At 43.9% G+C, this 26,991-nt stretch overlaps 1 protein-coding gene across 4 annotated transcripts in view; it reads left to right on the forward strand.

Moving 5' to 3' along the window:
* Positions 1 to 897: 897 nt before the first annotated feature.
* Positions 898 to 26,991, forward strand: part of BICD2 (BICD cargo adaptor 2) — an 83,962-nt gene continuing 57,868 nt past the window's right edge. The window contains exon 1 of one of the 4 annotated variants that reach the window (XM_081185241.1): positions 898 to 1,564. In XM_081185241.1, coding sequence (XP_081041367.1) covers positions 1,325 to 1,564 — 240 coding nt within the window. In that variant the 5' untranslated portion in view covers positions 898 to 1,324. Of the gene's footprint in view, positions 1,565 to 3,336; positions 3,501 to 26,991 lie in introns of those variants that run through there. The other 3 variants (XM_081185243.1, XM_081185242.1, XM_081185244.1) reach the window with 3 other exon arrangements.

Here is a 26,991-nt window from a genome sequence, read left to right on the forward strand (position 1 = left end):
AACTGGGGGTGGGGGAAGGAAGGCAGGATATCATGGTGTGGCTGGGGAGGGGAGCCCAGGAGGCACCTTGCCCAGGCCCCAATTAAATCCAGGGTTAGAGTGAGGCATTTTTGCACCTGAGGCAAAAATCCCACTGCCACCCCTGAAATGACGTGTTGGGGGGGGGCATGAGCCTTTGCAAATCCTTCAAGGAAAAGTCCTTGCAAAGCCTTGTCAGGGGTCAAACTCCACCAGGGCATCCAGAACGGAAACTCAGTGAGAGAGGGTGTTCCAGGCAGCTTTGGCACTGGCCTCTCTGTCCGTAGGGGCAGTGGGAGAGCAGCGGCAAAGCGGAACGCCAGAATGCCTTTCTCTCACCGGGTTTCCCCCTTGCCAAGCTTCTCTGAAAGCAGAGGGGTGGGTACGCGGGAAGCTGCCTCTTGTGTTACCGTTGCCTGAGGCAACTGCTTCACCCTGCCTCATTTGTGGGCAGCTCTGGCCCTGCCGCCTAGCTCTGGCCCAGCTATGCTCTGCAAGCAGGCTAGGCAAAAAGCCCACGGGCAACGCCCGTAGGATTTCAGTGTTATTGGTGCCATGAACAATGCCGGTGGTCACTGTGGGGGAGGAAGGAAGGATGTCTAAACAGAACAGAGTATGTATTTGCTGCAAGACAAGAGACCATCCGCCAGCAATGTAGCCCAAACGCCAGGCAGTTCTGGGCACGGCCTGCAGGGGGCAGCGCTCAAGCGGCTTCCAGCGCAGCCGATGACGAACAACAGCGCTCCCTGCCAGGTTCTTCCCCTTCTCCAAGAATTCCTTCAAGAGGGCAGGGCCAAGTTTCCATCTGGGGCTCTCCTCCCTATGCATTATGGGACTAGTAGTCTTCGGGGCGCAGCGACCGGCTCGGCCTCGGTGGCGCCGGGACTACAAGCCCTACAATGCCTCGGGGCGACTGATTGGCCGTTCCTTTTGAATGATTTCACTGCGGTTTCCCCACATTCCCTAAGCTAGACGAGCAGCAGCAGCAGCAGGAGGAGGAGGAGGGCGCAGGAATCATGGTGTAGAGGAGCCGCCGGTTCACTGGTGCGGGGGACCAGGGGCGCAAGGAGCCTGCCCGTTTCATGGCAGCTAGGGCTAGGGGCGCTGGAGGACAGAGGGGCATGGCAGCTCGGGGGGCCGCCTGGTCTTAAAGGCTGCAGGGAGCGAGCGGGGCGGCGTTGCTGCTGCCGCCGCCGCCGGATCCATCCTGCTGCTCTCGCGCTCTGCCGCATTTCCTCCCTTCTCCTCACTCCCGTCTGGAGCCGCACCAGCCCCCCGTACTCTGAGCAGCGTCGCCCCCGCCAAGATGTCTCTGGCCGTCGAAGAAGAGGACTACGCCAAGCTGGTGATGGAGTCGGGGCCCGAGTGGCTCCGCACCGAGATCAAGCGGCTCTTCCAGGAGCTGGGCGAAACCACCCGCGAGAAGATCCAGGCTGCCGAGTACGGGCTGGCGGTGCTGGAGGAGAAGCAGCAGCTCAAGCAGCAGTATGAGGAGCTGGAGCTGGAGTACGAGACCATCCGCACCGAGATGGAGCAGCTGAAGGAGGTGAGGGCGGCGCTTTCTTCATTTTGCGGGGGGCGTGCGGTAGCAACAGCTGCTGCGGCGGCGGATCTAATGGGCTTTAGCGGGCGCGAGGAGGCGGTGCGCGATGCAGGGGAGAGGGGTACTGTGCTGAACGCCGGTTGCTTTTTGCGGGAAGGGGCGGGAATAAATATAGCAGGCAGGCAACATGGGCTAATGGTTAGCTCACAATCGAGACTCCAGCGCACAAGGCTCCCCTGCCTGCCTGCTTGCTTGTGGAGACGTGTGCATTCTGTGGATTAACGTTTTCAGGGGGCGGTGGTGGGTGTTATGGGGAGCGCGCGCGCGCGCGCCTAGGCTTGAAGGCTTCGCGAGCAGCCCCGTTCCCACGATCGCAAAGGCCAGCTGGGCCTGGCTCGCCAGTGCGTGCCGGGCGCGTGGCGAATGCAGCGCCTTGCAAACCCTCCCCCTGGCTTGGGAAGGTCTGCGGGTGCACAGCTCTCCGCGCAAGGCAGCCTCGCCTTTTGGATTCGCCCAGCTCGCGGGAGGCGCACCAGCCTTCTCTCTCCCCAGCCCCCGCGATGCAGTGTCACAGAACGAAGCCGATCCAGAGCCTTTGGCCCTCCCCTTTTGCTGGCGTCACGCCTTGCAGCCCCCTTAAAGGGGCAGCTCGGCAATGTCTGCGCCTCTCTAATGCACCGTGTCCTTCCTGTGACATCTGCCGTATCTTCTTGCACTGCCGTGAAATGTGCCGGACAGAGGATACTATGAGATTAATACTCTTGGGCTCGGGTGACATCTGCCCACCAGAGACCGTCGTTTTCTCTCCTTCCCGCCCCTTGTAGCGATCTCTCGTGCCTGTCTTGTTGGTGAAGATCCCCTGTCTCCTTCTGCCATTTAATGGGAGGGAACCTAGGATAGGCCTCTGCCAGACCTGGAGGGAATTAAATTATTTCTGCCCACGTCAACTGGCTGATGTAGAGTTTTGATGTTTTGGAAGCATGAATTTGCAGGATTAACGATGTTGCTTGACATTTGTGCAGAAACGAATCTGGATCTTAAATGGCTCAGTTAAGAGTTCATTAGATAAGTTTTTCAGAGGTTGTAACGTTAATATTTGAATAATTAATATTAGGCCTCTTGCATGTGCCAGCATAAACTGATCAGAGATCACTGAGTAAATTCAGAAGGCGCCAGAAAGCCTGCTATCTTGATTGCTTGGGCACTTCGAGAATCAGCCTACAATTTTGAAATACTGTTTGGCTCTGTGCAAGCATGGCCCCTAAGAATCTGAAATATTGTTTTTCTAGTGCTGGCCCATTGTATGCTTCTAGTTATATAATACATGCTTTTTACCAAACGTCTGTTTCACAGAAGCAGTTAAGGCCTCTCATGCAGCTCCTTGCCTCTCCACTGTTCTCAGTTCATTTCTGTAATCGCAAACTGTAATGGAAGAGTGGGTGCCTATGGGTTATAGTGTTTTGTGTGTTGTTTTATTAGGTGCTAGGTTTTCAACTCCGGGACATCAGTTGTTTAACTTTTTAGTTGTGCTTGACATTTTTTGTGAGAACAAATGTAGTTCTTCCTCCCATCCTGTTGGGGACACTGTGGTTGGCCTGAGGAACTAAAGTAGCTTCATTTTTCTCTGTTCCACTCAACAACATGATAGGAAGAAGGAAAGATTAGGAGAAAGACTGCAAAGACTGTGTGGAGTGGTGAATCAGGAAGGGGGAGACTTCTCTCTTGGATGTGGTTTGGAAGTGGCTAACTAGAAAAAACTTAGAGGGGTGTATTTGAGGGATTCAGAGAACAGACCTTTTTGCTCTGGCACGACATGCTTGCAGTAAGTTGTTAGGTATCAGTCGGGCCCTGTGCCGATGGTGACCACATAGAGATCTCTGGATGCCAAGTTAGCGACTGACATTTCTATCTGGCTGGCTCCTCCAGCTTTCTTGAGAAGGTAAGCAGAAGGGCTTATTTATTACATTTTTTATCCCACCTTTTCATCCAAGAAGTACATGGTTCTCCCCCTTCTCATTTAATCTCTACAACAACCCTCTGAGGTAGGTTAGGAGGCTGTGACTAGCCCATGTGAGCTTCGTGAGTGGGGATTTGAACCCTGATCTTCCAGGTTCTAGTCTGATACTGTAACCACTACACCACACTGGCTTCCTAGAGTACTTCTACTATGGGGCAGCTCAATAAATAAAGTAGGTAAATAAATATGGGAAAAGCAAAATGTCCCTTCGAGAAGGTTCTGAAATATTTTCCTTGAAGCTTCAATTTGTTTCTTCTGGATTGTTTTATCTGATGTTTTAATATGTTGTAAACCACACACACACACACACACACACACACACACACACACAGTGATATAGAAAGGAAATGAATGACAACAACAACAATAACAACATCATATTTCATTGCAAAATGAGAGCCAGTGTGGTGTGGTTAAGAGCGGTAGTCTTGCAGTCTGGGGAACCGGGTTCGCGTCTCCGCTCCTCCACATGCAGCTGCTGGGTGACCTTGGGCCAGTCACACTTCTTTGAAGTCTCTCAGCCCCACTCACCTCACAGAGTGTTTGTTGTGGGGGAGGAAGGGAAAGGAGAATGTTAGCCGCTTTGAGACTCCTTAGGGTAGGGATAAAGTGGGATATCAAATCCAAACTCCTCCTCCTCTTCTTCTTCAAAAAAAGGACCTACACATTCAATTGTGGTGACTGTGACCCAGTTTTAAAGTGCCATTTGGCGTTTAGCTTGTATATCTGAGTTTCTAACACTGGTACCAGCTGAGAGCCATAGGAACTTTGAAACTCTTCTCACCAATTTGAACCATTCATGCTGCCACTAAATGCATTTTAGTGGTGGACAGACGGCAGTGCTGCTTTTGAATGGGAGCAATGCTGAACTCCCGTCGGTGGTGGCCACCTACAGTCTTGATTTACCCTAACATGCAATGCCCTTGCTGATGTGGCAGCAGAAAAAAACAACCCACTCTATGGTTGTGGTCATGTGGGTGCCCCCATTGGTGGCCCCATACCAAAGATTCCCTGAAATCTGGCAGTAGTGAGGGCAGCAATGCAGAGTCAACTTAAATGTCTCCTTAAGAGAGCAAAATTAGTGTTGATTTAATTAGATACTGCAAATCCCTGTGCTGATGCAGTTTCGTAATGAAACCTGCTTTATAGCAATGTGCTTAATATTGTCCACATTAATTAAAGCAGGGTGTCTTTCAGGATGCATTTAAAGCTGTACATGTTTTCAAATATTTTTACATTGCTGGAAATGCATGTCTGTGGACTCGTGGGTATGTCTGGAAATGCTAATATGGAATCATGGGGAAAGTTATTATATAGGGAATGCGTTTGTATGTGTCAAAACAGTTTAATCTCTCTTTGCTCTCTGTTCTCCACCCTTCTATTCTGTACCTTGTGCTAATGGAGCATCTGCATCCATTAACATGAGCACAGATGTGAGGACTTTTTGTGGCTTGATAGGAGGAGGGGAAGAGGGATTTCAGTGATCAAAGCATAGGAATACAGCATCCCTTTCTTAGCTCTTTGCCCTTTCATCTGACTACTAGAACTGGAATATGTTACGCAAAAATAAGCAGATTATAAGCACATGCTCTCAATTTGCATGATTGACAGAATTCAGTTTTTGTTTGTGCAGCATTTTTAAAAACCCGAAGTATATACAGTACACAGTATTGATGCAAGGACTGATTGTCTATGGGCTGATATAGGGGAAATTATAGTTCTTTAGACCTTTATGATGTTATGGAGGAATCTGGATCTCATTAGAGATTTACTAAATCTTTAACAGATGTATGCTGAATAGGCTTTTGGGGTGGGTGGGAGGAAACCTATTTAATGGCCATGCCCCCCACCCCCGAACCTTTTTTTTGTAAGTTTACATAGAAGATTTTTAGTCTTATCTTTTATATCTTTACACAGTAAGTTTTCCTGATCATAGTGGGGCTTGATAAGCTACAGTTCTGTGCTGTGTATTCAGGTTGCTCCACAGGAATGTTGGCTTTAGAAGTTGCAAATATTCCACCATAGAAGTTGCTGAGGGAATGAGGTAGAGAACCTTATTCACTTTGGTTTCCAAACTCAACCTGAATGTCAGTATTTAAGCTGTGCTCACAACACATGGCATGGTGATGTGATGCATGGTGGTGATACAGTGAAATCTGATTACTCTTTCCTCATTTGCACACAATGCTAAGTGAAACCATGGCTTACCACAAACATGCAGCCTCTTGGAAAGAAGATCAGACACTTTGCTCCTCCCTTGTTCTGATGCTGCACTAAGTCATGGTTTGGCTTAGCATGTCATCTGAACCCATACTCATGGTTTAACTCTAACAATCCATGAGCTGTAAAACAATGGACAAGCTTGGCATTGTTTTGGAGAGTGCTAAACCGCAAACCTAGGTTCAGGCTATAAGCCAAACCATACTTAGTTCAGCACATCACAACAGTAGAATGTCTGGAGGAGGAGCAAAACACAGTCACAGTCTCCTCCAGAAGCTGGCATGGTTGCTTGTTTATGGTAAGCCATGGTTTGGTTTAGTATAATGAGAGAATCAGACCTCTGAAGGCATCAATACCCTACACTGAAAACTGATGGCTGTGGAACTTCTGTAGGATGGAGCCAATATAATTAGGAGTATCCCTTCTTTTTTAAAAAGAAAAAGTGGGTCCTGCAGCCAGTCATCTCAGCATTTTTTGTAGAAACAAGCAGACCATTTATGGAGATTGTCAGATCCAATAACTCTGCTAATCTGAGATTGTCATACAAATCAGGTTCTTCAGACTTTGGCAGCCAAGTACATTTAAAAAAGAAGTACAGGGTCATTAAACAAAATGAAGCAGACCTTTTGTGAAGACATCCATGTTAGTTTGTTATTCCATCTATTTATTATGCTCCAGCATGAGTGTCATTGCTTATGTGGCCAAGAAAGTACCACCCACGCACAAGACGGGGGTGTATCAGCAGGCCTGGAGAAGTTCTAAATTTTTAAAGAAGAAAACTTAGGATGGGAATCCCCACCCCAACTCCAACAGTCAGTGACTATAGTATGCTGACTGAATGTTGAGGGAGGAAAAACAGAAAACCCAGTGAGGGGAGGAATGGAGAATTGTGGATGAGGGCCTGGCTGACTAGCACAGTGAACAGGAGCACTCCACGCTGCAACACTTTGTTGTTCTCATCCACTTGCATAATAATGCTTATGCTGAAATGATCATTGGCCTGACTAGGGATGGAAGGATCTGTCCATTCTGGTTGCCCCCATTTCTCATTTTTCCAGTCTTAAAATCAGTTCTCTTCATTTATTTATTTAAATTATTAGCTGCCCTTTTTTTACAAAAGCAACTCAAAGCCACTTGCAGCAATAATCAAATGACATTCAGGTTAAAAGCCAAATCAAATAAAACAGAAAAATCTAAAACACATCCATGTTTTTAGAAGGCAGGATTGAAACATCCCATCCACTAAAAGACGCCATGGATAGTTAAAAGCCAAAGGCCTGTTGGGAAACAAAGTATGTTTGCATGATGCCTAAAAGTATGTAAGAATGGTACCAGGTGAGCCTCTATGGGGAGAGCATTCCACAAGTGGGAAGACTGAAAATACACGTTCTTTTGTTGTCTCCCTCCAGAACTCGTATGGAGGAGGCACATGGAGAACAGCCTAGATTCTGGTCAGGGTTGGTGAGGAGGTCTTTGAAGTCTTGGGCTCCTGAGCTGCGTAAGGCTTTGTAGTTAAAACCAGTACGTTGAATTGGGCTCAGAAACTCATTGGTAGCCAGTGCAATCTGGCCAAGATTGGTGTTTTGTGCTCTGACTATCTTGTCTCAGTGAACAACCTGGCCGCTGAATTCTGGACCAACTGTAGTTTACAGACAATCTTCAAAGGCAGCCCCACATATAACTCATTGCAGTAATTTAACCTAGAGGTTACCAGAGTGTTGACAACAGAAGTTAGGCTATGCCTTTCCAGAAAGGAGCCAGAGTTGATGAAAAGCCTGCCATGCCACTTAAGACTCAAGCAACAGTGATGGATCCAGAAGTCCTCCCATGTATCTGCTCTTTCAGAAGTAGTGTAACCACATCAAGAACAGGCCACCTCCCATCCATCTGGTCTAGGGAACCAGACACTAACAGTGTCTCAGTTTTATCTGGATTGAGCTTCAGTATACTGACACACATCCATTTCATTACCAAAGCAAGACATTGGTCTAGCTCATCCGCTGCCACTCCTGTAGACTTAAAGGAGAAGCAGAGCAGTGCATCATCAGCATATTGTTGACTATGTACTCAAAGACTTCAGATGATCCCAACCAGCAGTTTCATGTAGATGTTAAACAACATCACACATTCTTTAAATTAATATTTTCATTTTTGTGCATGCTTTCCCTTCATATATGCATTTTTGTAAACCTTGGTTGGAGAACTTCACCACAAAATATGACTGAGTATAAATTTAGAAGGATAGCTGTGTTTCAGAAAGAGGGAATTTGATAGATTTGGCTTTAAATGTGTACTGAATCAAATTCCTCCTCTATTCCTTGTCCTCATGTTATTTCATGGTTGAAAGGTAGGTCTGTACAGTGGTACCTCCAGTTACGAACTTAATTCCGGAGGTCCGTTCTTAACCTGAAACCGTTCTTAACATGAGGCGCGCTTTCGCTAATGGGGCCTCCCACTGCGCCGTGCAACTTCCACTCGCATCCCGGAGCAAAGTTCACAACCAGGAGCATATACTTCTGGGTTAGCGGAGCTCGTTACCTGAAGCGTACGTAAGGAGGACTGTACGTGACCGGAGGTTCCACTGTAATGTAATTTCTCTTTCTTTCTTTGTCTCTATTTGCCTCTGCTTTACATCCTGAAATTTTATGTGCCCTCATCCAGTTATTAGTAGAGATGGAAACATCCTGTGAAAATGTGTATTATTTCCTCTGAGGAAGAAAGTATGTAACTAGAACTTGTACAGTCATCACGTTGTTCTCTTTGTTCAGGGTAAAAAATTTCTGCAGCTAATGACTTAACTAGATCCATGTGCACATTCCCCGACATTAAGTTTAAGGGAATCTATACCCTATCTTAGAGACTTTTGACAGCACAGACCATCTGTTTTGCCATGTGCGTGCTGGGCTAGGTTTGCATGCAAAAACATGTTTGGTGCAGAAGCTTGCTACAGTGCATGAAGATCTGTAAATGACGTCCATCACTTCCGTGAAGGAATGATAAAGTGTGATAAAGTCTCCCAGCTAGCTTTTAGGTGAATCACCTTACTTCCAGAGCCGTTCATGAGATAAGGTGATTCTGTGCTTATCCTCATCTGATCTTTGTAGAAGGACTGCCCCTATTTCCACACAAAGAATCTCTCACTTACTTGTGGAAATGTATTCTTCAATTGATGTGGTTTCTCATTTTTCTCCCTTAAAGGGATTCTGCTTTAGATTCAGGAATTCTTTGCTTACCTCATCTTATAATTAGCAGCAGTGCAAATACTGTGTGAAACAAAACGTAACATTTGCAGGAAAAATGTCAGGTGTGGACTTGCTGTCTAATAAGATTTGACTCATTTGCCATATTGATTTGTTGGATAGCCAGATCCAAATTCTGCGCTTTAAATGCCCCCAACCCATTTTCTGTGAATGTAAATTGCAAAACAGGATAACAAGTAGGCATTTGCAATAAATGTTGAACTAGATTGGCAGAGAGCAAGGAAGAAAGAAGATATATGGGGTCGGGGAGCAGTTGGGGCCAGCAGTGGAATTGGGAGCATTGGAGAGGTTATGCAAGACCCATGTGCTATTTTTCATGATAAGTGAACATTTGTCCTAGCCTCTTCTGTCCTTGATTCTTTGGGTGGGATTCCACTAAGTTGTTGCATGCATGGTGTGAGGTCCACTCATGCAACCCTAAGTCTGCTCTGGCCGGTTGGTGGAACCTCCAGAACAAGTTTAGGGGCACACAGTGGGGAGAGGGGAAAAAGTTTTGTTGCATGAGTGGAACCTCATTCTGCGCTTACTAGAGCTATGTGGTACTCCCCTCTTTAACTCGTGCCTTGTTGGTACAACCATGAAAGTATGTAACACTAAGAGCAACCAAGTAAATCCAGAATTTAGCTGCACCTTTTAACCTTTGCTTTTGGTTGCAGGGGAAAAAGCATCCAGTCCAATGTGAGATAACTACAGACAAATCAGGGTTACTTCTCTGAGGTTTTGCAAGAGGGATTGTATGCAGAGCCTAATCATCTGCAGTCTTGACAATTCATTTGGTGGGGACTGGGGGCAACAAAGGCCTACAATCCCCGACTTCAAAAGAGGTTATCTCCTTTGCCTAGTGCTTTGATCTGTATTAAGTGATGTCTGCAAGATTTATAGCTTGCTGGAAACTGAAACTGGTTCCTCCTGTTTGGAACTGCTTTTGGATTAGCCAATGGTGAGGCCAGTGGATGTAATCCTCATGATTTGATTCCTTAGCGCTCACAGACCTGATAATACTTTGAATTATTTATTTCTATAATACAAGGGATATGCAATAGTAAGACATACTTATATATATGAGATTGAGTGGTTGGCTTAAAAGATGAGGCTAGAGCCTTTTAAAGCTTTTGCAGAAATGACCTATTGCTAATTCAAAACCCACATTCCTCTTTACATTTGAGGTGGTTATTGGGAAAGGGTGAGGATAAAGAGCTCATCGTGGTTAAATATTTTTAGGTCTTGCTGATTTTAGTGTGGGGGCACGGTGGGGAGAGAATAAGCCATTTTCATTCCAGCTGGCAGCATAGCAAATAACTTCATGTTCAGCAAAATTATGTGATAAAAAGCTTTCTTAAGTTAAGGAAAGTACAAATTTGTTTTTTAATTCTTCTGTGTAACAAACATGCGAGACCAAATACCTCCAGTGTAGAAAACAACCCCTTTTAAGGACAATGATTCTAGACTAGCTCAATCGTTTACTAAAAGCCAAAGTCTTGGTTCATGTATTGGGCAGGAAATCCAGGTAGCTCCCCTTAAGCTGAGATCATGTCCAAAGGGTCTTAAGTGGTGGATGGTGACTGTGGAAGGGGACTAGCTGGTGGTGGCACCCCAATTTGCAATGTTGTATCTAGCACCATGCTGTGTTAGGCATTAGTGCCTAGACTGGAGTCTTTGGTGCCATGCCAATAGTTGTCCCCTCCCTCCCTGGCCCAACTTTTAACTTTTTTAACCAACAGTAATATTTTTTGGTTCTGTTTTAGATCTTATTTAATGCTGGCGCTTTTTTCTGTTGCTGATGTTCCACTGGATTGTATTTTATGTGAATCATGTTAATCTTCATTTGTTCCTAGAATTTATTTGCAAGCTGTTTTTGAAAATCTTTAAAATTGTAAGGGAGGGTTGTATTTTATTGCAAGCACATGCTGAATGTGGCATGGGGCCCAATCCACCAGGGATTTTATTTGTTTAAGCTCTTGAAAAGCTGTTGTTTATTCCATTTAGGGCACAATCTAATTCTCCTGAGCAAACCTGTGGGCTGGATCTGTAAGTCTCCTCCTCTTCTGTATGAAGTGCCTGCCTCATTTTGGCAAACAAATAAAAATATTTCTGTGCCCCCCCCATAATAAAGAACAGTAGAGGGGCTGAGGCAAACTGATACGTTTTTATTTTCTAAAAACTTTGTTTACAATAGAAGGAGCTAATTTGCTTCACGTATTCCAGTTTTTCTTGAGCAGGATATCTAGAAGAACCAGTTAGCCTGCATATTGTGGACATTTTCTTTTATTTATGCACAGGTAGCATTCTCTTAGGCTGCAATCCTATACCCACTTATCTGGAGCTAAGCTGTATTGAATTTAGTTAGACTTATCTTCTGAGTATATAGGATTCTGTAGTTAAATGTGTAAAATAATGTTTTTGGCCTTTCTCTGCCCCCATCCACCTTGCCCTTTTACTTTACATACAGTGGGGTCAGTTGCTCAGAGCCTGGACTGGATGATTGAGAGTCGCCAAGAAGCAGAATGGTTTCTTGGAAGAGAATTGTTATTGCAACCTGAGCAAAACCAAGAAGAAATATCAAGAAGCCCCAAATAATTTTGCAGATGACCTGAAACTGAGCTTTAAGACCCAACTTTTTTACCCATCCCCAATGTGTTGGGATACTCTCACCATCATCTGCACAACTTGCCCTAGACCCTCTGCTCGTTTTTTTGAGGTGACCCACCTAATTGGAGACTGGAAAACTGTGTTGTCTGAAACAACTTTGTGTCTTCAAAAGACAATGCCTTTAATATTTATTGAAAGCATTTATACCAAGGTGCTAGACATTACAATAAAGCAATCCAATGCGAAACAAAAAATGGAGTATTCAGTTAATACGATCCAGTAAAAGCAACCTATCACAATTACTGTAAAATAACTGGGAATCATTCAATTGGATATGGAGGCCATGGAAAGTTTAAATAATTAGATGATGTTTTGAAGAGCAATTAGAAGCTCATTACAGTACGTGCCTACTGTCTTTCAGTGGAAAGTTTATTTCATAGGCTGGGGACCGCCATGCGAAAGGCTATCCACCCCAGTTACCTCTGCAGGTGTAGATTATCTGAAATAACACTTTCTCCTATACAGACCTTCCTGTACATGTAAGATTTTCAGGGGAGACCCCATTAGTTATGCCACAGCTTGCAGAGGTTTGTTTTGTGGCAGCTTGGAGGACAGCCTTCTCCGTGTCCATGTTGGCCCCCAGTCTGTAGAGGGAACTCATCTCCGAAATACATCAAGCACCAGCTGTGGTGAGCTTGCCTTTGCTTTTTAAAGCGTATCTATTCGCTCACTATTTACTCACTGTTCACCTGATCAGTACACAAAGCCTTAAAACCTTGTCCTGGGTGCAGATTGGCACCCAGGCCAGTGCCAACCTTTGCTTTCAGGCGTATCGCACAATAGCTGAATTTCCCTGAAAGCCTGTATTTGAAGGCTGACATTTTTGTGAGCTGAATCCATGTGATGTGAAAATAGCCTCCTTCTGAGCAGTGGGCGGCAAGGAGCAGCTGGGGGTGGGGTGCAGTGAATAGCTTCACCATTTTCTGTTCCCATTCTACTGTATGTGAGGTTATGACTAATCGGTTACACTGCAGGGGCATAAGGCGACTTCCAGTGGGTGATTCATTCTCCAGGCATTTGTCTGGGCTCTCTCTCTGTTTTTCTCTGCCTCTCCACTTCTGGCAGAATGCAGAGATGTATTTGTTCAGAGTCGGTAGCTGAGCAACGGGGAAGAATATAGCATGGATTTGGAATATGATCTATGAAAACTTTAACACAAGGAAGGGACACAAATAAACTTTGGCATCTAAGTAATTCTCACAGCGAAGAACAAAAAAGAAAGAATTAGACTCTGACTGGATCCTTGGTAGCGAGAAACTGCCGATCTTGCAAGAAATAAACAGGCTGATGTGGGAGGAGAATTCCACCCCACCCCCAGGACATTATTCCTGCCGGCTATTTTGTTTTTATTTATTTATTGCAGACTTTTTTTGCCATAGGCTGATTCATTGAATTTGAACTTTGCTAGTAGGAAAGTGGGGCAGGGGAGAATAAAATGATGTCTACGTTTCCTCGGGGCACAATTAAATCAATACGCCCATGCTAGTTGTGGTAGCTTGCTGTATGAGATTATAATTCTTTATCGGGGGGGGGGGTTGTTTAAAAATAGAAAATAAAATAAAATGTATTGTTAGATAATGGCTGGGCAAGTGTTCTAGGGGAAAGTTTCCATGTAATTGTGTATATACTGTTTTAAACAAGCCCTTCCTTTACCTTCATGTTGCATTGGTATAAACAAGAACAGTCGTACCTTGGAAGTCAAACTGAATCTTTTCCTGAAGTCCGTTCGACTTCCAAAACATTCGAAAACCAAATTGCGGCTTCTGATTGGCTGCAGGAAGCTCTTGCAGCCAATCACAAGCCGCGGAATCCCCGTCAGATGTTCGGGTTCCAAAAGAACATTCGCAAACCGGAGCAATCACTTCCGGTCTTGTGGCGTTTGGGGGCCAAAACGTCTGAGTTCCAGGGCATTTGACAACCCAAGTACGACTTTTATATTTTTACTGCAGTTTTCTGAATAACAAGAATAAGCAAAGTTCACTTAGCTGAAGTGAATTTTTATTTTAAAAAATGGGTGTATAATCTGAGGCAGAAGTAGAACAATGCCTCTATAGGCCTTAGGATTCTCCCCAGACTATGCTTGCCACCTTTCCAAGCAATTTTCATTGCTTTGCTGGGTGGAATGTGTCCTTCAACTTTGACAATGCCTCTTGCTTGCCTCAACGGAGGTTATAAAGATGTGTGTGTGCACCTTCCTCTTATGGCTGGAATGTAGCTTCCTGTACAAAAGGTGAGAATCACATCCTTTGCTCTGGCCGCTCTTGAGGTGTTGCCTATAAAGGAATGCAGCCCTTGGACTGAAGAGAGGTTCCCTGCCTTTGTGGAGATCTGGCTGCAGAATACTTGCAGGCAGGACGTACCTGTTCTTGTTTCCTGAGTTCCATGAGACTTGCTCCCTAGTCAATAAGTTCAGGATTGCAGCCATGCTCCCATTTCCTGCCTGTGTGTTCCTGGTGGATTATGCAAACTGTTTGAACCAGCGGATAGGAACATAGGAAGCTGCCTTATACGGAGTCAGATTCTAGCTCAGTTCTGCCTACACTGACTGACAGCAGTTCTCCAGGATTTCAGGCAGGGGTCTCTGCCTTCCCTACCTGGAGATTTAACCTGGGATCTTCTGCATGCAAGACAGATGCTGTGCATTGAACTACATGGCCCTTTGCTGATGCTGAAGTGGCTCTTGGCAAACAATAGTAGATGTTACCTGCACTGTGGTGTTAAATCCTCCGGCAGCTATGAAATGCCTTAACATATTGTTGACTGATACATGTATGCTTTAACAATGGTTTTGTTTTAATATGTTGTTGTTTTTATGCCCTGGGGCTCAACAAAGAAACTTAATTAACTTTGAGGCTATATAATAATAATTAATTAACCACCGTTACGTAACTGGCAGTGTCAGCAGCTGACAAGCCTGTGCCTGAAAGAGTTTGCAGTCTTAGGGTTAGAGTGGCGGTGAAGAACTGAACATATTTGGAAAGGGGGAATGTGAGCACAAGCCAAGACATTGGGAATAGAGAACCTGCCCACCCACCCACCCACCCATCCCGCAGATGTAAGACTCCCAACCCAAGTCTAGGGGTGATTTTCTAGACCTGCTACACTGTTCCATCCCTACGGAACAGCCATACTTCAAGAAGGCCTTAGAAGAATTTCAGGAAATATAGGTGGCATTAGATGCTCAGGAAAGAGAAGCCATACCCATGTCTAGCATGTGGCTCTTGGGGGACTGACGAGCCCTCAGTGTGGCCCTTTGAACCTGAAAAATGGTCAGCCGCCTCTGATGTTAACAAGGGGTTAGTTAGCTTGCAATAGTGCAGTTTGTAAGCGGTGGGAATTGGGATAGGACTAATGTTTCAAAGCTGAGTGTGAACTCTGGCTAAACCTTTGGTATAGATGGGAACATCAGTGCAGGCAGTGTGGCTCTCACCTCCCACAGAATTCAAAAGAAGAAGGAAAAAGGCATTGTGCTCCAATTACTCACAAAATCAGAGACTTAATGGGAGCACAGACTCTGAAATCTAATGACTTGGATGGATAGATTTTGGCAAATGCAGTATTCTGCCCCAGCAGTATGCTGGAGCACACTTTTTGCATTCACTAAGCAAAATCACCAAGCTTTCATCGGTTTCACAAAATGCTGCTTTATTTTTCAGGATCAGCTTTGGTCTGCTGTTAAAGCAGAAGCTGGTTCGTCGTTTGGCCCTCCCCATGTTTCCCCTCTGCATTTCGAATCATTTAGCAATGTTTTATGGACAGGAAATAGGAACTTCTGGTTCATACACACAGCTGGTTTAAATAAATCTCAAACCAAAGGGAACATGTGGAACTCCCCCACCCCCAGATTGTATCCAAGGGATTTCTACAAAACTCAGATCAGAACTTGTGCAGTTCCAATGGAGTGTTTGTTAAGACTACAATCTTTGTAAGGGGCATTTTAAAGACTTTTAGCCCAACTTTCAGCTTGTCAAAATGACCAAATAAAGGGCTTCCAAATCAATACAATGTCCTGAATTTAATCTGAAACTGTTGTTTTTATATAATTACAATATGCTAGCGAACCACAGTGATATGGTATGCAAATATTTTTTGGACGTTTTAAATATTTTATTTTTCATTGTATTGCTTCAGCATTTTGGCATTTGCCACCCTGAACCTCTTTGGGTGGAAGGGTGCAAGAGAACTTTTAATAATAATAATAATAATAGATCAAACAGGGCATTCTTAAGCCTTAAAATGGGGTTACTTAATTAAGCAGCCCCCATATGCTGGCGGGATTGTACGGGGTGAGGAACATATTGGCATATGTGGTAGGGATGTAACTATGTACACAAGTTCTAGAAGCAGGTTGTAATGGAATTTGGTATTATTGTTGGCATGCAGGTCACCCTAGATGCTAAGCCATGTATCTTATACCTTTTTGTTGCTGCCAGTGAAGTCTTACTTTTCAACAATTAATTCTATATCTGTTGTTGCTGCTCATCTTACGATCTCTCAGGGGTGGAAAGACGCATCTTGTTATCTATGGATCTATGGTTTTAAAAATTCATGTTCATTGCCATTTCTGAAAATTGACTCATAAAATACGTGCTGCCAGGGGTGTTGCGGACCCCTCCAACTTGGCTTCTGCTTGGGAGCCAAACAGTCTCACGGTCACCAAATTCACACTAAATATGAGTTTATTTGGCAACAGTCCTGAATATTTTGTATGTTTGGTACAGATATGAACCACTATGTAATTTATTTTATGCCAGTCATTCTTTTTATGCTTTCTATGCTTATTAGGCTTATTATTTTATTATCTTGTGATTTTATTTTTTCTGTTTTTATGACTGCTTTTAAGTACAGATAGGGTGAACCTACAGCATCAGCAGCAGGCCATAATCAACCTTTGGGAATGTTATTCTCTATTAGGTAGAACTTTTAAAGGAAGGGCTGGTTCTGTAATGTTTTTATTGTAATAAGCTGTACGTGATTTTTTTGTCTATATTTTAATTCGAATGCTTAATTTATTAAAGTTAAAAAACTTAATGGGGCAATTTTCCTTAGTAAAAATTGCCCCATTAAGTTCCAGCTCAATCTCAGAATAAGGCCTGGAAACAGTTGCATGGACATGATAACAGGGCCTTAGTGGCATGGCAAGACTTACAAGTTTCGCATAGAGAGTAGTTTTGCATATAAAGAGCTCCAAGGATCAGTCCAAAATGCAAACAAGGAATTCTGGACAGGCCACAAGAGAGGAACAAACCAAAACCAAAACCTAGCAGCCCCAAATCAGTTTGATAATCCACATATTTTTTCCTTGATGTACATCTTTGGTATGTTTCCTAAGCAACACAAGGGACATCAGGGATCAGAAATGGCCCATGCAGTTTAGAATCCTGGAGGCATAGAGTCCCTATGTCCTAGCAGCTGCTGTTTATTTGCATTTAAATCGTGCACGTCTTCCAAGGTGGGGGAGTGCTACCATTCCCATATTGCAGGTATGGGACTGAGGCACAGCTCATGGCTGTGATGAGGTCTGACCAGCAGATTGCCTGTTTCAGGTCTTATACTCTTAGGCATTGCCCTGGTCCTCAACTCAATAAGTTTCATGTTACATATTGGCAATACATGATCCTGAAAGGTATCACTTGCTTCAGAGGTTGTTTCACTGACTTATCAAAGGAGTGCAGTTTGTATTTCAGTAGGTAGTGATTCAACAACCACACTAGAGATGTAATAGTTCCTTTCTGTAAATGTTTTTTTTTTTTTAATGTTATGTTTCTGGGGTTGAGACCATAGCTCATATTTGGAGCTCATACTTTGCATTCAAGAATTCCAAGGTTCAGCCACTGGCATCTCCAGTTAGGAAGTAGGGGTTGATTGGAAATATGACTGCTAGGCAAGGTAGGCAGCACTGGCCTAGATAGACAAATATGCCTGAGTTTGGACAATTGCACCTAAGCTTTCCAGTCTGAGATATAAATGAGCTTTGTTACCCATATACACATCTCCTTCTGTGGGAGTTAGTCATTACATCCAGAAGTCTCCAATTAGCCATAGTTTCCCATTTTGCCTGTGGTTAGCAGGTTTGGAACAGGCCAGGCTGATGGTTTTAAGATTCTGGCTTGTTCTGAATCTGTTAACCATAGTTTCCTAGTTCAGACAAATGAAAAGCTGCAGTTAATTGGAGAATTGTTGGTTTAATTACTGCATGACACACAGAGAAGGGGCTGCATGTGACGGCACAAAGCTGTGGTTCCTATCTTGGCTTATTAAGTCAAGATGTGATTGTCCAAACCAGGCCATTGTCTGACCTGTTATAAGGCAGCTGACTGTTCCAGAGCATCAGATTGGGCAGTGCTGTGTGTATCAGCTGGGCAGAAACACTTAATGTAGCCTCCTCCGAATTGTCGCTCTTGGTAACTACATTCTTAAGCAAGGAAGAGTCTTGATTCATATAAACTAGGACACATGCCCAGTTCACTGGGAACAGAGGGCTAGATTCTAATGTTCTCTATCTGTGTTAACATATTTTTGCTATGAAGTCAATGACTGTGCGAAGGATGTTCTTTCCCCTCATTAAATTTGCAAGAGTGCAAATTAGAGGAAAGTGATTTTGGTGCATGCACGGCTCAGTTCTGGGGTTTAATCTGAGATTTCAGCCTGTTTGCTGAGCTTTGTTCAGAGATTATAATATTTAGAGTGATGGAATACGCAAGGAGAGGCGTGTGTGCTTGGCAGTTGCGAGAGCCCTCATTCAGAGCAGAACATGAATCAAGAATTGCATAAACTGTGCTCCCTAATTCCCTAAACCAAAGTTTATTAGATCAGCTCTGGTGTGTGGAAATTCCTCCCCCATACCCGCTTTGCATCTGAGGAACAGTGCAGGCAATTAAACCCTGAGTGGATGGGCTTAGCTAATTTAATGTGACCTTGATGTGAACTACATTAAGAAATCTCTTTGGAGCACAACATGAAACCTAATCATTTTAAAAGCATCTGTCCCCGTGACACACAACTGGAAGAGGATGTCACTTTAAATTCTATGGGATGCTGCTGGGGCACATGATTTTACAAATTACTGGGAATGTTACAGCTGGGGAAATAACTGCTTATTTGTTTGGGATTGTTGTTTTGTTGCTGTTCTGGCAAAATTCCTAGGATTGTGAGCTCACCCGTTAGATGTGGATTCGCATTGAATTTTCTTTTGTCTTTAGCACATTATGTGTGGGTGGGGCTGGGGGAATGATAATGCAAACCATAACAGTTTGTATGTAAGAGAGTTACTTTGTATTTTGAACCCCCCCCCCCGTATAATTACATTTCATAGGGCTGTAAATTAGCGGTTTTTTGTAGCCTTTGGGGGAGGATGCATAAGAATAAAATCCCTTTGGAGAGGGGCAGTGTAAAAGCAAATAGTATTTGGCAGTTTTTATCCAAATTACAAGGGGAATCAACCTACTGAAATGGCTGGTGACTTTCAGTTAATTTTAAAGTAATAATTGAATACTTCTTACTATTGAGAGTGGAATGGAACAAAGATAATATATTGAAGGCTCAGAAGAATGCAGAATGTATGTTTTTTAATGCAGTTTCCTGTGTCTGCATGGGAACATTCAGTCACTGCACTTACACTTCTACTTACCATTAAAAAATGCTTCTTTCACTTGTTTTTCAGAGGGGCAAAGCAGCTATCATTGAGGGCTTGGGCTTGGGATATTTCACTTCCATTGATGACCAAACTAGACATTATGCAAGAGATCCATGATCAGGATCTCCTGTGAATTGTGTTTGTATTACTAATTAGGAGATCTAAGTTGTTGGTTTGAAGACCTGAGAAGTGCAAATATTTGAGCCTCCCCCGCCCCTTTCTCAATCCAAACTAAATGTATTGGCTCTAAGTGGAGAAAACTTAAAGGTACAAAGCTAAGTGAGGCTTAGAGAAAGAGAAAGAGAGAGATCAATGATTCCTTGTAACATCACAGATTCCCTGTAGCACATGGGTAGGTAAACTAAGGCCCGGGGGGCCGGATCTGGCCCAATCGCCTTCTAAATCCTAAAAAGCGTGTTTTTACATGAGTAGAATGTGTCCTTTTATTTAAAATGCATCTCTGGGTTATTTGTGTGGCATATGAATTCATTCATCCCCCCCCCCCAAAAAAATATAGTCTGGCCTCCCACAAGGTCTGAGGGACAGTGGACTGGCCCTCTGCTGAAAAAGTTTGCTGATCCCTGCTGTAGCATGTCTAGTTTGGCCTAGGGACCGTAACTCCCATTCTAGTGGGCTGATGCTAAGAGGGAGAGTCCATAGCTGTTCTTACATTGCTTTCCTATTTAAGGGGGGGAAATATGTACGGTAACTGTGTAATCGTGATGAAGCAATCTGCCACATGGAATTTAGACAATAATGTAATTGTGCTAATAAGCTTTCCAGCTGCTTGTGTTAACCCAAACATAGTTAGCTGTATAAATTCTTTGTATCTTCCCACATGTAATTAGCTGAATAAAAATAGCTGGGGAGTATGTGATAATGGTAGGAGATAGAAGAGCTGAATCTGCCTGCAGGGAAAGTCTTTCCATTCATTGTAAGGCAGCCTTGCAAATTAGGCTGCCGTCCAAATCCTGCTTACCTGGGAGTAAGCCCCGCTGAACTTGAATTTGCTTCCGTATATGCTTAGGAGTGCAGTCTTAGTCTACAGTAATCACTGGCTTCAGATATTTGCATTCCTGCATTTAACATGTGGCCTAGCAGAAAGAAGAAAAGCCATCTTTCCTTGCATATAGAAATCTGGAGATGATTCTCTCTGGCCACAGGTGAGCTGCTTTTTGCACACCTGTTTTTAGTCTGATGTGTTTCCATATTTTCATTGCTGCTTGGTGCCATCCGTGAAGTAATAGAAGACAGGTCCCTGTCCTTAGGAACATCTCATCTAAAATTCAGTGTGGGGGAGAGAGGAGGAAACAGGGAAGTTAGCTTAAGCTTTGTGGCAGGGTGTGTTATCAGAGGGTGTGGGAACAAGGGGGTCTTGTGTTAAAGGCTTCATGAAAGAGATGGAGTTTGAGAATCAGCGTGTTTTTACGTGAGTAGAATGTTTCCTTTTATTTAAAATGTGCCCCTGGGTTATTTGTGGGGCATAGGAATTCATGCTTTTTTCTCTCTTCAAAATATAGTCCAGCCCCTCACAAGGTCTGAGGGACAGTGGACCGGCCCCCTGCTGAAAAAGGTTGCTGGCCTTAGGAGGTCTAGAAGGCAAACAAGAGAAGCGAGAGGAGCAGAAAAGGAAGACAGAATTATTGTGCTACCTTAAATTCTACTTGCACTTGACACCTGTAATTGAAACCCTTACATTACTACTCATAAGTATGTTGAGGAGTATAAGTTTAAATATGGGAAAATGCTGATTTGTGGGTTTTGCTTCTCACTGAGGGTCCCTACAGTTCTATGATTCTGTGATTTTACTAAGTAATAGAGTTGATGCTTTACATGTTATGAAATGCTTCTCTGAACTTGGATTGTCTCTTATTTATTTGAGGAAAAACTATAAAAGATTGGGAATATTCCTCCTAGCCATTCTTATTATTCTGAACAGTGTTTGGTCTTGTCCATATGTTCACGTCAGTAACAATTAATCACCTTGAAATGTTCACAAGGATCTCCAAAAGGGTTGTCTGTGGACAGGATTTGTGGGTTGCTACGAAACTCTGAGGGTGATGAAAGGTTGTGTGCGTGGCCACTGTTGGTGCTTCTGCAAGTTGCGAAACTAGCCTACAGCCATTGACCAACAGAAAATAGTTAGAATCTGCAACTACATACATATAAACACCACATTTCCCTGCTATTCCTAACTGGCAGGTTGACAAATCCTAAATTGTCTGTTATGTAAGATTTGTAGTGAAATGGAAGAATTGTACAACATTTAATTGTCTTGCAAAATATTCTATAGCAGTCTTGCAAGTTCGGCTAGAAAAGATACTAGCCTGCAAGGGAGACGCAGAGATCTAAATAGAGACCATTGTCTGTGGCGCCACACCTCTTTTACTTGTATTTCTTTTTGATTCAGATTTGTCATGGCCAATGGCTAGTACAATAAAGTTATTTGGATTGGGTTGGATACTAGCCTGCAACCAATTTTACTAGACTGCTTGTCCATACATACAGATACAAGTCATTTGCAGTACATAAGTAGTCCACTCTCTTCCAGTTTGCTGTCTTGGAGCCACTTCTTGTAAAATGTCAAAAGGTAAAGGACCCCTCTGGATGGTTAAGTCCAGTCAAAGGTGACTATGGGGTGTGGCGCTCATCTCGCTCTCAGACTGATGGAGCCAACATTTGTCTGCAGACAGCTTTCCGGGTCATGTGGCCAGCATGACTAAACCGCTTCTCGTGCAACGGCACAGCATGATGGAAGCCAGAGCACATGGAAACACTGTTTACCTTACCGCCACAGCAGTACCTATTTTTCTACTTGCACTGGTATGCTTTTGAACTGCTAGGTTGGCAGGAGCTGGGACAGAGCAACGGGAGCTCACCCCATTGCGTGGATTTGAACTGCTGACCTTCCGATCAGCAAACCCAAGATGCTCAGTGGTTTGGACCACAGCGCCACCCGCTCCCCACACTTCTTGTAACAGGTATTCAGGTGGGTGGCTATAAAACAAGCCTGTTTCAGAGTGTGCTTAATTGGCTCAGTGAGAAACCCACAGATAAAACAAATTGTGTACTGGTTGCTTTGTATTTGCACAAGCATCTAGGGTAGTTCTTTTTGCAATTGTTTTTGCTTTGTTTAACCTTGCATGGCCAGATGCTCTGTGATACAAATGGATTATAACTGATCTGAACAAAATGTGGCTTCGTTTTTCTTTTTCTTTTTAACACTGGCAGTAAGTCTGTTAGCATAAAAATTGATCTGGTGTTGCCTCTGACCTTCCCATTGTTGTGACTTGCAGAAACGTAGTGAAAGTATTTGTTCCTTTTCTTTCTTTCTTTTCCTGCCAGTGTGCTGGACTGCAGCTGGAGTCTGTGTCGTAGAATCTCCTTGTCCTCTAGTATTTCTCTGGCAAAGCTGTCATAATAGAATATGGGGTTCTTAGCGTTTCTGAAATTGCAAGGATGGAGAGGATGCATTGACCCTTCAGCCTCGTCCGCTTATTTTGCTGTAGAGTAGTTCTTTATCCCTCTTGTTTCACACCATTTCGGCTCCCCCACCCCAGCCACATGAAGTCATGGGATACTGTTAAGTCTTGCATTGTGTTTTAAGTGTACTTCATAAAGGAATGCCCTTTTCCACATTCTGTTTCCATTGTTCTGTCTTGCAATGGGGGTCAGCCACTGCCTGTGGCGGCTCACTCTCATTCCCTTTTGCCTCTGGCTTCAAGACTTGCTGAGTGGAGCCACGCTGTCTTAGTTTTGTCATTGCTTTTGTGGGTACTGTACATAATGTTAGCTTTTGTTTGTCAGATACGGGCCTTGCACTTCAGTAAGCACTGAAAGCTTCCATTCACTCAAAGGCATGGAGGCAATCCAGTGTTTGGGTGATTTCCCTCCCCCCACTGCATTATAGCACTGCTGAAAGGAGTTAGAGAGCTTTCCATTTGGTGGCGAAGCTTGCCTGAAGAGGCCCAAAGCTAATTGTTTGTCTGTTTAACGAAGACTCTCTCTTTGTTAGCAGCAATCAAAATTCTGAAGCCTTCCCGTTGTTGTAAGGTAGCTTGGCCTTCCTGTACGCACATTGCGAACTGTCGTGATAACACTGGACCGCTCAGGATAGTAATAATCGAAACTGTACGTCATTTTTATGGCGTCATTCTGAGGCTGTTGCAGAAATGCTCTGCTGCTTCTGTGGCTTTAAAGACACGATCTGCAAATTGATGGGAATAGTTGGAAGGGAGGCAATGTTGTGAGGCAATGTCTTCGCTTGTGAGGTGAAACAGAGATGTGTTTATTGCAAATGAAAAGACACCATTCCAAGATGTTATTGGTGCACAGTGCACTGAAAAAAACGGGCTGTCATTGTATCTGCGATTACTGTAATAACTCTTGTGGTACCTATAGCTTTCCCCCCTCAAATTCCATCTCTGAATGCAGAGTTCCACTCTTCTACAGGCACAAAGCAATGTTTCCACATAATAGAATTTTCCCTAGTTGTCTGCTTTCAGTCTCCATTTTATATTTTTCTGTTGCCTTTTGGGGATTTACAGCTGTGATTTGTTCCCCATTGTGATTTGCCACCCCTAGAGCCTTTGAAAGGGGGGGCGGTGTATAAATGTATTTCTATTGTTACACTTTGCATGGAAAAAAGTGACTTCATTTTGTTCTTCCTTACGCTTGAGGAACAATGGGTCTTGACTTAAAAGTGCTGCAGAATCTTTTATGGTTTGCCTTCAAAAGACACACATGCTGGCCTGAAGTGTGTTTTCTTCCCACACTATATAGAGAACAAGTTAAGTTCAGATGTATACTCAGGAAGCTGCCCTTTCCCCCATTGGATCTACCAGATCATCTCACTCAATGTTGTGTGTCTCTTCTGAGGCAAATACAGTGGTACCTTGGGTTACAGACGCTTCAGGTTACAGACTCCGCTAACCCAGAAATAGTACCTCAGGTTAAGAACTTTACCTCAGGATGAGAACACAAATCATGCAGCAGCAGCGGGAGGCCCCATTAGGTAAAGAGGTACCTCAGGTTAAGAACAGTTTCAGGTTAAGAACGGATCTCCAGAACGAATTAAGTTCTTAACCCGAGGTACCACTGTACATTGCCAGCTTTGCTACTGAAATGACGGAATGGAACCTCCTGGGGCTTCTGTACACGGAATATGTATCGCTCTACCACTGAGCGACGGCCCTGCCCTAGTGATTTTTTTCCTGCCCCTTCTCTGTGTTACTAGTGGGCACTGGCTGTGGTGATGTGGCAGATCTTGCTCCGTGACAACTCTGGTTCACACAGATGAGTGTTGCTATAGTTGCAAGGGTGGATCTCGTAATGAGAAAAGCCAGCATGTGAGAAGAACTTTCAGCCAGCCACTTATCTGATGCAAAATGAGAATTTATCCTTGATATACTCCCAGTGAACTGGGTTCAAGAGTTTGAATTGCCAGTAGGCCACTTAATGGGCGGGGGGGGGGGGGGGACATAGCTGCCAGTGTGGTTTAGGAGTGTTGGACTAGGGCCCAGGTGACCAGGGTTCAAACTCTCACTGTGCCATGAAGCTCCACTGGATGATGTTGGGCCAGTCACTGCCTGTCAGCATAATCTACCCCACAGGGTTATTGTGGGGGTTATATGAGGAGGGGGGGGAACCGTGTATGCCATCTTGAACTCCTTGGAGAAAAAGATGGCATACAAATGCGATAAATGATTAGGACCTTTGCTCCCTGCAGAAGTGATTTTTTGTATATAGCTGTAACTTTAGCTTAAGAGACTTTGCTCATGTCTGTGTGTGCATACATGTTGCCAAATATCACTGTTGTTTCATGTCTCTAATTTTGAAGGTTTGTGTAGAAGTGGTGTTTTGGCCTGATAACAATGTCTTGCTGCTTACGGGTGGCCCCCAAGTGCTGCTGAGCATGCCCCAAAATCACACACACTGCTAAAGGGCCCATGTTAAAATTCAAGCGCAGCTATGAATTAGAAGCCACAGCTTCCGATTCATTTCCGTCTTTACAAGGCCCTAGACTAGAACAGAGATTTGATTCAAATCAGGTATTTTTCTGTTTGATGACAGCATTTGCCACTGCGGTATGTGGAAATCCATTGTCTGCTATCCCTTGCTTTTACTGAGTGAAAATCCTGCTATGTTTAGTTCCAGTAAGGCATCTGCTTTGTTTTGCTTTCTTTTCTCTTACACCTCAAGCCTCCAGCAGCCTGGGAGTTGTTCCCTGTACAATTTGACAACTTCTAGTCTCTCTCTCTCTCTCTCTCTCTCTCTCTCTCTGTCTCTGTCTCTGTCTTCTCCCCCCACTTTCCCCTTGATTTGCATGCTGATGAATGAGTGGTTTGTGCCTCAAGTGAAATGGGGATGTATATGCAAAACAGCCAGCAGCTGTTCCTAAAGAATCCAAGTTTATTTTCCTCCCTGTGGTGTGCGTCTCCTTGCCTTGTGGACAAGGACTCCATGCTGAATAAGAAATTCAAGTTCTGATAGCAAGAGAGGCTTTATGGATATAGTTCACTTGGTTACTCTTCTTTCCTGGCTCTGTAGTTTAGCCAGCACACAAAGATTCACTGGATAATAGCTCTTCATTGTTGCTGCTGCCTGCCAGCTTCTGTTGCAATTAAGGGGTAATCTTTTCTAAATGGTGCTAAATTAAGCTTAAATCCCTCTCTCATGCCACATTAAGAGGATGAATCCCTGGTTTTCTAAAAAGAGCTTATTGTTTCGGACAGTGACCAATCCAGTAGTCCAACAGTGGTCTTCAATAACTTGTGGTAGAATTCTCAACACACACACACACACACACACACACACACACACACATTCAAGGAAGAATTGCATAGGCAATCAAAAGACTCCACTATCACAAGAGAAATATCTCATTTGTCTCTTGTTTTCAAACTTGGGGGAGGGGAGATTCTACACAATGATTAACTTGCTATTTAGAATAATAAACGTATCTTCTTGGGTGACATAGATGTGAGCTTCTGTGTAATACATGCCTCATCACATCTAATTTTAACCGAGGGGTTCATTTATCTCATTGTAAAGGTTGACGACTTGTAGCGTTTGCTGTGGATAGTGTCCTTGGGTGGTATTTAGGTAAGTTTTACTCAGAGTAGACTCATTGAAACTAATGACTGTGACTAAATTAGGTCCAGGAATTTCAGGTTTGCTCTGAGCAAAGCTTAGTTGAATACCACCCCACGATCCTTGCCATCTGGCTCAAAGCTCATCTGCCCACCCCTCTTGGTCAGCCTGCTGGAATCCACTCCCTCTTACCTGTGGATGAGTGATAATGGTGGTGGTGGTGGGGTCTTGGTCAACCCTAAGTTGGCGTGCCAACCTACTTATTTTTCCTAATGGCACATGCAGTGGTAAATGGGAGAGCGGTTATATTAAGGATTGGTCAGTAAATGAATGGCGACCTTGCTGGTTAAAAATAAAGCTGCTAGTGTACAATTTCTGTGCACTTTGATTTGTTCTAATGGATATGACACACAAGCAGCTAATCTCAATCGAGGCTAATAATATTTTATTTGGACGCATTTTGACAGGTTTCAAAAGTAGGCCACTGGACTACTGTTCCTAATGCAAGTCTGAAGGCCTCTGCCATTCAAGGATTGCAGCGTTAATGTTGCTAATG

The sequence above is a fragment of the Podarcis bocagei genome (genome assembly GCF_964188305.1).
Source record: "Podarcis bocagei genome assembly, chromosome: 2".
In the NCBI taxonomy this organism is placed as follows: Eukaryota; Metazoa; Chordata; class Lepidosauria; order Squamata; family Lacertidae; genus Podarcis; species Podarcis bocagei.